The sequence below is a fragment of the Pipistrellus hanaki genome (genome assembly GCF_964339955.1).
Source record: "Pipistrellus hanaki genome assembly, chromosome: 8".
NCBI classification, from domain to species: Eukaryota; Metazoa; Chordata; class Mammalia; order Chiroptera; family Vespertilionidae; genus Pipistrellus; species Pipistrellus hanaki.
Window position 1 is genome coordinate 35737629 of NC_140510.1, and position 15385 is coordinate 35753013.

The following is a 15385-nucleotide window of genomic DNA, read 5'->3' on the forward strand; positions in this document are numbered from 1 at the left end:
TTATTTAGTTAAATATATTTATCTTTTATCCCATACGATTTGAGGTTTTTTATGTTTTTTAAGGAGGTCTATATCATCCTAAGGTTATAAAAATATTCCATTTAGGTCATCTTATATATTTTGGGATTTTTCTCTCCATTTATTATTAGAACATGTGTGTGTGTGTGTGTGCATGGTTTGAGGTAGTAATCTAGCTTTATTTCTCTAATTATGCAGGAGTTCTTTTCCTGTGAATGAAATTCTACTTTTGTCATATTTAGTAACTTTCCATATATACTAGCATCATGTTCTTTAATTTTTATTACATTTCAGGGCTTTCTTTGATTTAGGAAGATAGTTTTTTGTTTTTTTGTTTGTTTTTTTTAAAATATATTTTATTGATTTTTTACAGAGAGGGAGATAGAGAGTTAGAAACATCGATAAGAGAGAATCATTGATCAGCTGCCTCTTGCATACCCCTGCTGGGGATATGCCCGCAACCAAGGTACATGCCCTTGACCAGAATTGAACCTGGGACCTTTCAGTCAGCAGGCCGATGCTCTATTCACTGAGCCAAACTGGTTTGGGCAGGAAGATAGTTTTAAAACAGTAATATCGATTACCGTTCTAAATATAACCTTCAGGAATAGAAAATAAGACAACCTGCCTTTTTTTTTTTTTTTTTTCCTTTTCCTTTTAGCTTCCTGTAATGGAAAGAGCAACAATTTAGAATTTCATATCCTGTTCTTCACATGATAATGGTGTAACCTTGAGCAAGTCATTTGTTTTGCCTCTCTCACCCTGTGATAGCTCAACTCATTAGCAACCTAAACTTTTGTGGAATTAGAGAAAAAATATGAACAGTGCCTGGCACTGTTAAAACTTAACAAACAAACAGATCTATATGGGTTTGAGCATGAAGAAAACAGATAGGAACATAGCAGATCAGAAAGATTGGTTACCACAGGAGGGTGGGATCAAGAAAGGGATGGAGATATTATTACATATTCAGTGGTACTATTTTTATTAGTGTATGACCTAACACAAAATAAGAAAGTAAGACATTTATATGAAATTATACCTGTTTCAACCGTAAGCAGGTATATTTCTTCATGAACATTTATTGTGTGCAAGAAAAAAGAATTCCAAATGTGGTGATTTAAAGATTCCTTCAGATGAGTAAATTAGTTTGAGCAATAAAAAATAAAAATAACACAATATATTCAAATTTAATACTTTTTTTTCTACTGAGTTAAATAGGGCTAGCACAAGCAAAAAAGCATTATTTAATTGGTCTGCTTTTTTAAGGTAAGTAGGGGTAATACAGCTATTAAATAAGGGTAGCAGAGTATATTAAAATTGCTTTGATATATAGCTAACCAGTGGAGGCAACTGGGTTTAGGGGAGAAAGCAATCTCAGAGAAAAACAGGGACATTAAATATAGTAGCACTTGTGGACCTGCAGACTGAGTGCAGACACCCAGCCTGTAGCTAGCTAGACATGCCCCAATTCTGTCCTAAGGTTTTAATGCCTTTTGTAGGTTAGACATGCCTTATGTTTATCAATAATACAGTGGATTTTTCTTACTCTTATTTCTCAAGAATTCCAGGTCAATCTAGAGCAGGGGTCTTCAAACTACGGCCCGCGGGCCACATGCGGCCCGCAGAGGAGTCTGATCCGGCCCGCCAGGTTTTTTGGGCAGTGAGCGCAGCCGAGGTGTTACAGTAGGAATTAGTAGTTCATATAGTCTGGCCCTCCAGCTCTCTGAGGGACCGTGATCTGGCCCCCACTTTAAAAAGTTTGAGGACCCCTGATCTAGAGGTTTATTTAAAAAGAAATGGTTATGTTAGTAAAAACATACAGGTAAAATGTAAAATTAAAAAATTAAGACAAAAATGAAAACCTCTTACACCTCTTGAGCCAGATAACAAGTCTTCACAAGGAACCATTTAAGTGTCTAAGGTACAACTTACAGGGGTGCATTGTAATTCCAGTAATACCATCCTCTCCACCCTATGCACTTTAGCTGTAAAATATCTGCAAAACGGAAAAACAACTGTAGAAGTAAACAGAGTACTTGTATGAGTATAAGAAAAGATGGTATTTGTTTTCTTTTCTCATTACACTTCATTGAATTACTAACCAAACCTTTATCATTTAAGAAATTAGCCTCTTATGTCCTAGTGCTGTTTATTAGACCTACTGAAGAAGATTAAACTTAGCCTTGTTTTTGTTTTCCATTTTTTGCCTGTTTGCAAGAACTAGTCTTCATAGAGGAAGGGGGAGATTGGTTATTTATTCATCTCAGTTTTTCATTCCAGGAAATAATAATTTATATGCATTATTACAATCTGTGCAGTTAATTAACTCCCAAATAAGCGCATTAGGTGATATGCATTGTTGGTCTTACTAATTTTGAAATATGTATGTACTAGAAAACAAGATAAATTGTTAATATTAAACCACCATTATTTTTTTATAATTTCTTAATGAATTTTAAAATAAATGGATAATTTTAAAGAAAATCTTCTTGTGTTTTGACATTAATATCTACCTTGTTGTAAAATGACAGCCGTAGTTGTCATTGACTCCTGCAATGAACATTGTCTTCAAGCCTCTGTTTTTTATGTTGTAAATCTTTTAGTCAATATTTATTTGACTACTAGGACTTCTTTAAATAAACATAATTAGTAAAATCTCATCTAATAGCAAACAACTAGAATTATTTATATTAACATATATACCACATATATAGCATATATATCACATATATAACATATATAGCACATAAATATGATGAGTCTACATGCACACTCTTCACTTATTAGAAGAAAGGTTAAATGAAAATAAGAGAAGGCATCATTAGTTCAACAATTTAAAATGTCATTGTGTTGGCAGTGGTGAGACCACCACCAGGTGTTAGAATTGTGGGGTTCAGTAACCTCAGTACTTGAGTTCTGGCTAGGAAAGAATTCAGAGGTGAGACTCAAACTACTATATGTACCAGTTAATAATGCAGATTTTTTTCAGTAGATGGAGTTAAATGTATGTTGATACATATTTGATTTGATATGTATGCTATTTTGTTGTATTGACAGCAAGCTTCAAAACTTCATATGTTAATTTTTCTGAAGATGTTAATATCATTCATATTTTTACTCTTAAAAATGTTGAATTTCGTGTCAAAAAAGCATTTGCGCGAAGTTTTAATTCATTACTTTAATATTGAAGAAAAGTTATCGTATACTTCAGGAAGCGTGTGGTGAACATGCTTCATCTCAAGATACTTGTGAAAGTTGGTTTAAACGCTTTAAAAGTGATGATTTTGGTGTGAAAGACAAAGAATGTCCAGGTCAACCGAAAAAGTTTGAAGAACAACATTTACAAGCATTACTGGATGAAAATGCGGGTCAAACTGAAAAACAACTTTCAAAAAGATTGAATGTTGCTCAGCAAACAATTTCCAATTGTTTACAATCAGTGGGAAAAATATCAAAGGAAGGAAAATTGGTGCCACGTCAACTCAATGAAAGACAAATGGAAAATCGAAGTCATCAGTAAAATATTGCTTCAACAGCACAAAAGAAAGTCTTTTTTGCAACGAATTGTGATTGGTGATGAAAAGTGGATTTATTTTGAGAATCCCAAATGCACGAAATTATGGGTAGATCCAGGTCAACCATCAACATCAACTGCAAGGCCAAATCGCTTAGGAAATAAGACAATGCTCTGCGTTAGGTGGGATCAGGAAGGTGTGCTGTATTATGAACTTCTAAAACCAGGTGAAACCATTAATTCTGATCACTACCAACAACAAATAATGAATTTGAATCTTACTTTGATCATGAAACAACCAGAATGTGCCTGAAGACATGGCAAAGTAATTTTGCTTCATGATGACACACCATCACACAATTCAAAAACAGTTAAAAACACGTTAAAAGTTTCTTACCTGGGAAGTATTAACCCACCCTCCATATTCACCAGACCTTGCTCTTTCAGATTACCACTTGTTCTGATGGATGGTACCTGCACTTTCTGAGCAGCACTTCAAAATGTGCAAAGAAGTTGAAAATCGGATCTCTGAATGGTTTGCCTCAAAACAAGAAAAAATCTATTGGGACAGTATCCACAAATTACCTGAAAGATGGGGGAAATCTGTAGCTAGTGATGGACATTACTTTGAGTAAAGCACTTTTTATTTTTCTCTGGAAATTATTGTGTTTTCTTTGATTATGAAATCTGCATTATTAACTGATTATTTGGTAAACCTAGTATAAGAGATGGTGTATTTAATAAGTTACAGAGGTAGAAGAATTGAGCAGTAGAAGAAATGGGCTCTAGAGGTAATGTCCCTTGGGAGGAGAGGGAAAGGCGCAGGCCTGGTTCAAGAAGAGAGCTGGATGCGTCCTCTGTGTTAAAGGCTTTTAATGGTGGAGATTTTAAGGAAGGTCTCAGGGCAAGGATCTCAATAGAATATTCATCCACCTCTGAGGTGTGTCCTTTCAGTATTGTGGTCTCACTGTTAGATAGCAGGTCAAGGTATCATAACTCAGTGCAGCTGGTCCTGCTGTTGCTTGTCTGGTTTGATGCTTTTCTGGGCCTGGAGCTGAAGCACAACTGAGCACCTGATGCATTTGATGTGGGTCAGAACCTCATTGTCCTGAAGCTTACTGCTAAGGGGCTATTCTCAGGCACCTTGTTTGTTCCCCCTTTAAGGGGTCTAATCCACATGACTAGCAACCTGCCACTGAAGCAAAAGTCAAGGGAGGATTTGAGCCACATGACCAGGTACATGAAGGATCAGGCCTAAACTGCATGCTAGGAGAGGAAAGATCACCCTGAGGGCAAGGTCCTTGTTTTCCCAGTTTTGCCCGTTGCTAGGCCCCCAGGGCTTTCTTCCCTGGTAACCTTCTGTACCTGGCTTATTGTTCTTGCTCTGCTCCTGTCTATCTAGCTCCGTATCACATTTGGACTGGAAGACAGGTTTTCAAAACTGACATGCCAAAGCGAGGAAACTCCTGAGTTTCTGATAAGCAGGATATGATATGATGCCTGAGAGATCAGGGAATTTGGCAAGTGGGAATAGGTATAAGCAGTTGGGGGGATGGAGCAGTGTCATAGGATAAATCTATTAACAGCAATAAGCCACATACCACTGAAATTATTCACACCTTATTTATTATTTTTAGAAAACCTTATTTGTCTGTAACATTATAAGTACTATGGAATCCTGAGAGAGCTAATTTGCTTAAAGAGCAGTCAGCAAAATTTTGGAAAACTCAGGGTCTAGTACTAGTTCTGCCTCCACATCTCTCTCTGACTTTAAATAAAAGTTGAACTTGCTTTTTTTGTACCATTGATTTTCTAATTTTCCTTACCTACATGGTAAGGATATAATAATAGTAATAATAGTAATAATAATAATAATATTATTATTATTATTATTATTATTAGCCCGGTGCACAGAATTCATGCACGGGAGTGGGATGTTCCTCTGTCCAGCCTGCACCCTCTCCAATCTGGGACCCCTTGGAGATGTCGGACATCCCATCCAGAAGGATGTCCAGTCTAATTAGCATATTATGCTTTTATTATTATAGATTAGTAGCCTTAAGTTTCCATCAAAGCTTGTTGATGGTCTTTTTTGGCCAGATTTTAAGAGGAAATTATCATATTCTAAATTGTTAATCCATGCTTTTAACATTATTTAATCTGCTATTCTCAAAGGAGAGCAAATCTCTGGTCCCCTTATAATTCAGATGCTTGGTTTGGGGATCAGCCTTGGAAATCATTATATGTTTTTATATGACTGTCGTACTGTCTTATCAGTCAATCTTAGAAGCCAGTAGACACAAAATGGTCAAATATTTATATATCCTATATGTCCTTCTTGGTCCTAGTCACACATGAGCGTTCAGTTTATATTCTGTAGTTGTAATATTAATAATTGTGCAACAAAGTATTTACATATTTTAGCTGTACATAAATATTCACAGGTATTAGGTAATCTTAACAAATGCCATGCTTCATAGATTCTTGATGTTCTGCTTTTGGGGGCTTTAATGACATCCTCCTTGTGAGATGTGTAAGCAAATAATGAGTAGAATAGTTTTGATCATTGTAGCCAGTGGTATTCAATATTATAGGCTCCCTAAAATTGAATAATAGGAATATACTGTTGACTTTACTCATTCCATATGAATGTTAAAGAAATTACCCATCTTTTAAATTTAAAAATGTAGCTATGCCATAGGTACATGGACTCTCTTAGGTACATAGCTCAAGGACTGTAAATGGTGTCTGTCAAGGTCTCTAGTTGCAAGAAACAGACTGGCATGGCTAATTGTGCAGAAAGGGGCATTTATGAAGTGAGTATTAGTGAATTCCCAGATTTGTTGCAAAGCCTGGAATACAGTCTTGAGACTCAGCTTCGAGGAACAGTGTCCAAATCTGGGACAAAATCAGTCATATAAGGAAGCCATGAACACCGCCACCAAGTATAGAAGTAGTTTGAATGAAGGTCATTTGCTTTTTAGGAGTGTGACCTTGGGACCTCTTGCAGGGAGTGTAGCAAGGAAGTGAAAGAGAAAGTGAGCTTTTTGTGTTTTCGATATCAAAAGTCTTAGGTTGAGCACCTGAGTCACAGTCTAGCATCTTGGCAAAGCCAAACTCACCTGTCTTTGCTTCTGAAGGAAGAAATTATCTGGTCAGTGGTTTCAGCTTCTTTCTTCAAGCAGGAAACTCCCTAACTATTTTCTAGAAAGGATGCTCAAAAGCTCTTAGGCAGCCACAAAAATGATAAAAATCTATTAAAATGGATTTTTTTGTGTGTCCTAATTTGACAAAACATACCTTAATCTTAACCCTGGCAACTTTTATCCACCCCAAAATGTAGAAAACACTCTAACCTTCGTTCTCTAGTACAGCTGTCGACAACCGGTGGTCTGTGGAACACTGGTGGTCCATGACATCCGAAAGGTTGGCGATGGTGCTCCTAGTAGCCACTGAACTGAGAACACAGTAATTTGATGTCTTCAGGACTAATTTATGATTCATGGACAGTCCTTGCCTGGCCTAGCTTGATACAAGTAGCCAGTCTTGTGGGAAGAGGTGCATAATAAACAAAGTGAAATAATTGAAAGGATAGCAGCAAGTCACACAAAAATATATTGTTTACTGGTTGCCCAAAGTGCATGCCCCAATGGAGGTTGGGGGAAATATATATATATATATAGGGTCGGCAACTAAGTAATTGCGGATTTTTTAAAGAAAAAGACAATTTTTTCATGGAACTAAATAACTTTATTCTGTAATGTATTGCCCATTTTGATCAATGACCTTTTGCCATCTTTCAGGCAGCATCATAATCCCACGTTCAAAAAACTTCTGGTTTTTATTAGCAAAAAACTGAATCAGGTACGATTTGACATCATCATCATTATTGAAATTTTTACCATTCAAGGAGTTTTGTAAAGATCGAAACAAAAAGTAATCAGATGGTGCAAGGTCAGGACTATATGGTGGATGTGGCAAAACATCCCAACCAAGCTCCATTAATTTTTGCCGAGTGACCAAAGATGTGTGTGGCCTTGCATTGTCACGATGGAATACAACACCTTTTCGATTTGTCAATTCGGGCCGCTTTTCTTCAACTGCATTGTTTAATTTCGTTAGTTGTTCAATGTAGACATCAGAATTGATCGTTCGGTTGGGTGGTAAGAGTTCAAAGTAGACAATTCCTTTGTAATCCCACCAAACTGATAACAAAACCTTCTTTTGATGAATATCAGCTTTTGATGTTGTTTGAGTTGGTTCACCTGGCCTGCTCCACGATCTTTTCCACTTGATATTGTTGAAAACAACCCATTTTTCATCGCCAGTTATCAGTCGTTTTAAAAATGGATCATTTTCATTACGTTTCTTTAGCAAATCGCAGCTGCTAATGCGTTGCGTTAACTGTGATTCTTTCAGTTCGTGAGGAACCCATGTATCGAGTTTTTGAACATAGCCAAGTTGTTTTAAGTGATTTTCAATGCATGTATGTGATACATGAAGCTTCTCTGCAATCTCACGTGTTGTACTGTGACAGTCCGAATTGATTATTGCTTTGATTAGGGCGTCATCAACTTCAACTGGACGACCAGAGCGTTTTTCATCTTTGAGTGAAAAATCACCAGAACGAAATTTGGCAAACCAATTTTGACACTGCCGTTCTTTTAAGGCTTCGTCACCATAAACAGCACATAACTTTTTATGAGCTTGCGATGCGTTTTTCCCTTTGCGGAAATAAAAAAGCAAAATATGATGAAAATGTTCCTTTTGATTTTCCATTTTTCAATGAACGCCAAACGAAAACTACAAAACAGATCAAAAAACTTTTTTTACTGATTAACAGCTGAATAGCCAACTATCAAATAACAAAATGTGTTTTACATTTGTACTACGTCTGCAAACCTAAAAATTCAACTGAAGCCATATATGTGTGAAACCCGCAATTACTTAGCTGCCGACCCAATATATATAGTTTAAGGACAAAGAAAGATTAACTGTGAAGTAAACAATACAATTTGTCCTTAAAATGAATTATTTTAGCCTGATATTGAATGCTATACAATATTATCTGTCTGGTCTTTTGTGGCTGGACATTTATTAAGAACTACGGATAGTTGGACAAAGGTAGCCAATATCCCACTTACCAACTATGTTCATATTGTACAGCATTATGGAGCCAGCTCTTATATTACTCAGGCCCCACTCTATACACCCACACCAATTGGCTCATTAGAAAAGGAATCTCATGATAAAAAAGCAATGAGGAGTTCAGGAACTGTTTCTTAAAAATGATTCTTAGGAGAGTTTGTAGAATTTGAAAAGCCAGGGCTGTCAAGTAATTGCACGTTTGCCTGATTCCAGAGGGACTTAATAATATAACTGTCCAATTTTTATTTTTGCATGGCTAACAAATACTTGACATATTGTCATAAATAATATTTCAGGCTATTCTCTTTCTGATTAGTTTCTAGCTATAGGCTCTATGTGCCTGGTATTTTGAACAAGCAGTCACTGTCCAATTAAACAACATACACGTGCAGCATTTGCTTTGGATAGGCTAAGGAGATAATGCATCACAGGGGAGCTTGAGGTGTTACTGTGATGTTATTTGTGGCTTTGATGCCTTTGCAGCATACTTGATTTGATGTGTATTATGTTGTATAACATGGCATACTTTCTATTTATTAAAATTCTGTCAAGGTAACCATGAGATAAGTGCCCCCAAAAAGTTAAAATGTTTTCTCCTATATAATAGAACTTCCTTGCCCTCATGATGCAGCACAGAATGAAGAACCTGATTTCTTCAGACAATGTTTCCAGCTTTTTAATTTAGTTTTAAATTCTATATTATTGCTCAGACTTTTTTTCCATCCCCTGCATGCAGTGACTCATGAATACATTTGTAGGCAATAGAAAAAGTTTGTTGCTTATATTGTAGAGAAATATAGCAAGGCTTTTTTTTTCCTCTGGGACTGGAATTGTTTTGTGTTTTGTTTTTCTCCTTAATAATTAAAGGCTTTTATCAAACATGCTAAAGTGGTTCTTATAATGGGAATTTGTGGTTTTTAATGCTGTGCTAACATACAGCATGAGGAATAAAAAAATGAGCCATTGAGGATGAAGAGCTTGTACCTGTTGCTGAGCCTCGGTTGTAAATACATCAAGTAAGAACCCTGCAATCCTGATGTTGAATCCAGCACAGGAGTAGAAATGCTGCTTGAGACCTCTGTGAGCTCCCAAAAAAGAAAAATATCTATGTCTTTTCGATCCCAAGCAAAGGCTAATATTCTAGTGCCTTTAAGTTTGAAAAGGCTACAGATCAGTAGTTTATTAGGCTCGCAATTCCATCAAAAATCCTAATTTCACAAAGCCATAGTATAGTGTTGCGTAATGGATGTTCCTTTGTTTCCTGTGACATACTTTAATTCATATATCTGCCTGAGCAGCAAACCTCAATCCCTTATGTGCCTTTTATTTTCTTGAATCACAGGAGCTTCAGTTTCAGCGACTCACCCGAGAACTGGAGGTGGAAAGGCAGATTGTTGCCAGTCAGCTAGAAAGATGTAGGCTTGGAGCAGAGTCACCAAGCATCGCCAGCACCAGGTACAGGGCCGAAGGCTCAAGTTTTCTACACACCTTCAAGCCACATGTCTTATTAAGTTGTTCTGGGTGCAGCAAATGATTCTGTTAGTGTTGTCGCTATGGACTTCCTTCCTGAATTTGACACCAAGAATGTCAATTTATTCTAATTTTGAGGAGGCTCTGCAGTATTGATTATACTTCAGTACTGTGCTTGATGTGTTTTTATACGGCATTGGGAAGCTTTAGTAGCAAAAGCTATGATGCTGCATTTAGAAATTTGATTTCTCTTATGTAGATACAATTAATGGATGCTTTTCACAATTAATTGCTAATTATTGGTAAAACTAACTAGCTCTAGAAGCCTGGTATTGATTTTTTCTTAATTAGGAAATATTTCTAAATGATAACATTTAATTAGCTTTCAAAAATGTATTTAATATATTATAACATTATATAATATTTAAACAATGTTTGCTATTATTTATGAATGTATGCATGACTAGTAAAAGTAAAATATTTTGGAAGGACACCAGTTTAAGATAGTGGTACCTCTAGGGAGTAAGGGAGGAGGAAGCTATCAGGAATTAGGCTTTATTAAAATTGTCATTTGGAGCAAACATGACAAAATATTAACATGTTAAATTGATATGTGCATGGCTATTGGATTGTTTTCTGCACTTTAAGTTTTAAAATATTAAATAACTTTAAGGTTACATAGTTGGATTAACTAAATCCATAGGTTTGTTAATAAAATTGTCAGTAATGTGTGTGCCTGGGTGGTGCCTGGCATGTTGTTGGGGCTCAATCAGTGAATTGTGGCTGAATGAATGGGGCCGGCAGAAACAGGAGTTGGGCTGACCAGAGAGAGGCGGAATGCATGCACAAAGATATATACGCTCTCCCACTCTTTTTGTATTGAAGCATCCAGTTGCTTACTAGTGTCTAGGGTGTGTCCTAAAAGGACCCAGTGATTTGGGAAGTTGGGAAGGTAAAGCTGGCATTTGATTGTGGGAAACTGGTAATCAGGGTGCTATGCTTCACCTCGCTTAGGTTTTTAGAGGAGTCCTATTGGAAATTGCTGTTGCTGTGGCTGTTTATGTTTGTTGTTGGCGGCAGTTATCCTAATAGTGTAGTGTGTAGGTCAGAATGAAGAGTGGCCAGGCAGCAGGAGAGGAGCCTGTTGTGGAATCTTAAGAGTTGTGAGTAAGGTGGGTTTCTTCTTTTAGTGAGCTCTGGTTGGAATGATAATTGGTCAACTTTGATTACCCTCATCCCATCTCAGGTTGGATTCTCATGTATTCTCAGTGCTCCAAATTAAATGCTAAAGCTTTCTTATAGCCTTTCCCAGGTTTCTTCAGGAAAATCATCTCTTCATCTGAACTCTTCTAACTATTTCTTTGCGCCTCTATTAACTCTCCTGTGATGGCAAGGCCAACCCTACAGCACAGTGCCTGGTGCTCAGCAGGCGGACACCCAGCCTCATAGAATCAACAGTGAGCCTTAATGAAGTCTCAGTGTGTTTTGAGCTTAAGTTTATCTGCCTGGTTTCCTATTTGCCCTCTTCACACCTTTCCATGTGCTTTTCAGTGAATCTTTAGAAGACTACTGGCACAGTTACTCTGCTCTGTGACCACCAGTTTTATGCACTGTCAAGGAACTAATCAAAAGCAGTGTTAGTGAAAGGAGCAAATAGGTTTATATTGTCACTTAAGCGATCTCCCTGTCTATTCCAGTCCTCATTAATTGTCAGTTTTCCAGGCCTCACCAATTGTCCATCTGGGAACCAGAATCTAAAGACACATAAATTAGCTCTCAGACCAAAGTCCCCTTTCCTTTTAGCCATTTCTGATTTACTCAAAGGAAATTAAAAGTGGGGTTGGTGCTTATAGTCATGAAGTTTCCTAGTTCTTCTTAAATGAAGTGAGTTTAGTCAGCAAAAGGGGCATTTGATCTTTCATTTTGTTTGATTTAGATCCTATGTCAGAGTTGGTAAGGTGGTCGGTAAGACTTCCTTATTTTTTCTAGTCCAAAGATGACATTAAAAACTCAAAGAGAAATAAAATTATATTTTCATTTGCTTTTGCAATTATCCAGAGTTGTCCAAAGCTTGCCATTATTGGGCACACCTAGAGAATAAAAAGGAGCAGTGACATGAGATGACCCTGTCATTGTGCTAAAGAACATACTGTGGAGCCCTCTATGTAACCGGTGGCTCCTAAGAGAACAATTGTGTTTCTTCACATTTGTGGTACCAAAGATGGAATTTTTAACCCAATGTCATGAGATGTTCCCATTTTCTAGATGGAGAAACTGGGACTCTGCATGTTATTATTTAGGAAATGTCCAAAAAAATGAACCACACATTTACCACTTGCAAATGTACTTGAAAAAAATCTTAATGATTTAAGAGATAGCTTGGTTTTCTATTAATGACTCTTTGGGAGTAGTAATTTTTAAATAAGGTAATAAAAAGCCCATTTCTGATATGATTTTTTGCATTTGTTTTATTTACTGCAAAACATTAACACCACAAACAATATTAATATGTAATGATCCTTAATGTGCAATAGATGGAGCCTGTATCCAAAGATGTATCTATTAGACCCAAAATTATCATGCTAACTCTGAAAACCCTGAGGGTGAGCTATGGGATTAGTTAATAGAGAAGCTACAGACATACCAAGTATACTGTAGTTACCTGTGCATTTATTAGTTATGTTGTATTTAACAGATTAAATGTATTGAGGGTAGGCTATAAAAATAGTTAATAGGAAGTTATAGCCTTTCTACACTTATACTGAGTACCATATAATTATTTATGTATTTAATATTTCACCCCACTTAAAGTAGGCTATGGGATCAGTTAATAGAGAAGGTAGTATTCTGCATTTGTTTTGAGTATGCTATAGTTATGTATTTGGTATTTCACCTTATTGAAGATAGGCTATAGAATTAGTTCATTGAAAAGTTACAACCTTTTAGTATTTGTGCTGTATTTCACCTGATTCCAAAGTATTTGAAACAGCTTTAAAAAATATGAAGACCAAAACTGGTGTGAGGAAATTTAGAGCAAAGGGGAGATATAGATTAAAAAAATAAGATGAAGCCAAGATTAAAATCGTATACAAAATGTATGTTGTTAACATTCCATGCATTTGCTAAAAGTATATACAAAGGGAATCACTTTGGGTCTAAGTGTACTGGTAGCCATGCTAAAGAGAGAAACACTAATGAATTACATGATTCAAAGTGTCTAGAAGATAAAAAACCTAAGTTGCTCAGCTGGATCTACTGTTCCTGGGTCTTAGACTTGAGTGTATTCTCTTGTGAACCACATTTGAGAGACCACTATGTAGTTAGGTCAACAGCACACATAGAAGTTTACCTCTCTTGATTACAAAATCACACTCTTGGCATCTTCTTCCATTGTTGAATCTATATATATAAAAGCCTAAGGGACCATCACAACCAAAACAACTGGATGACTGAACAGGCTGCATGGAGTGACCAGACCAGCCAGGGGGTTATTGAGGGAAGACCAAACAACTAAGCAGCAGGCTGTGTGGGGCGACCAGACCAGCAAGAAGGGGCAGTGAGGAGTGACCAGGCTGGGGGGGGGGGGGGGGGGTTAAGAGGCAACCAGGCCTGCTGGCAGCAGGGGTGGGGGCTGGGGGCAGTTAGGGGTGATCAGGCAGGCAGGCAAGTGAGCAATTTGAAGCCAATGGCTCCAGATTGTGACAGGAATGTCCAATTGCCAGTTTAGGCCCAATCCCCACGATTAGGCCTAAGCCGGCAGTCAGACATCTCCCAAAGGGTCCCGGATTGGAGAGGGTGCAGGCAGGGCTGAAAAGGGACCTTCTCCCCCCCCCCCCTCCCCCCCCCCAATCCCCCTTTGCATGAATTTTGTGCACCAGGCTTCTAGTAGAATATAAATGGCTGGAATGGCCACTTAGCTGAAAGTAATTCTCCAGGAGATCAATTCTAACACTTCAGTTTTGGCTCAAGGATGGCATTTAGTGTATATAGATGGATGGATCAATTTCAGGTCCTCCAAGCCTTTTAGAGTCATGGGCGGCAATGGATGCCAAGATGTGAGATGTCCTGTGTTGCAGGCTACTGGACAGGTATACAGTGTGCATCCTTTAGCAAGGTGTGTATGCTTTATATTCTACTAGGGCAGTGGTCAGCAAACTCATTAGTCAGCAGAGCCAAATATCAACAGTACAACAATTGAAATTTCTTTTGAGAGCCAATTTTTTTTAACTTAAACTTCTTCTAACGCCACTTCTTCAAAATAGAGTTGCCCAGGCTGTGATACTTTGTGGAAGAGCTACACTCAAGGGGCCAAAGAGCCACATGTGGCTTGCAAGCCACAGTTTGCTGACCACGGCACTAGGGTATATAAAGCTACCCTCAGGAGAATCTCAGCACAATTTCCTTGGAAGGAAATACACCTTTAAGCCTCTTGCCTCCCATGGGCTAAGCAACAACCTTCACATCTAAATTTTGTTGCACTTTTCCCATTTGCAATATCATCAATGCCATATTGTTTTCACATTAGTCTAGTTTAGATTTCACTGGATGATGTGACAGTAAGTGGACTTAATAGCCCACAGTGAGAAGCCCACCACCTTACCCTGAGCTTTCCTCTGCCCATCCACACTCCAAGGGCATGAAAGAGGCTAAGGGTGGCCAAAGCAGGAGTCTTAGTCTGTTTCTTTGTGTGTGGGGACAGAGGGGGGCGTGTTTTTACTGACTGGAGTTAAATAATGCTGATTTTAGACTATTCGTTAAATTCAAGAAAGTATAGAGGAAAATCCATAATGCTATCATTCAGAGATAATCGCTTTATTTATTTTTTAAATAGTTTTTTTAAATTGATTTTTATCTATTTATTTATTTATTTACAGAGAGTAAGGGAGAGGGATAGAGAGCTAGAAACATCATCGATCAGCTGCCTCCTACATAACCCCCACAGGGGATGTGCCTCTTTATTTTTAAGTCAGGTTTATTGCAGTGTAACTTAGAGCAAAAATCACTCTTTGTAGCATATAGTGTAATGATTTTGATATGAGTTTTGGCATGTAGTTATATAACCATTACCACAATGAGCATATAGAATATATCTATTAACTTCCAAAGAGAAGCAGCCACTTTTTAAAAATATATATATTTTATTGATTTTGTACAGAGAGGAAGGGAGAGAGACAAAGAGTTAGAAACATCGATGAGAGAGAATCATCGATCAGCTGCCTCTTGCACACCCCC

The 15385-nt window shown here is 37.4% G+C and overlaps 1 protein-coding gene across 8 annotated transcripts in view; it reads left to right on the forward strand.

The window, feature by feature from the left end:
- PKP4 (plakophilin 4) overlaps positions 1-15385 on the forward strand; it is a 222868-nt gene that overhangs the window by 116420 nt on the left and 91063 nt on the right. For 7 of the 8 annotated variants that reach the window (XM_084891453.1, XM_084891452.1, XM_084891454.1 and 4 more), the window contains one exon: positions 10026-10138. The exons of the other annotated variant lie outside the window; for it this stretch is intronic. In XM_084891453.1, the coding sequence (XP_084747579.1) occupies positions 10026-10138 (113 nt within the window). The remainder of the gene's footprint in view (positions 1-10025; positions 10139-15385) is intronic. 8 annotated transcript variants of the gene reach the window in all.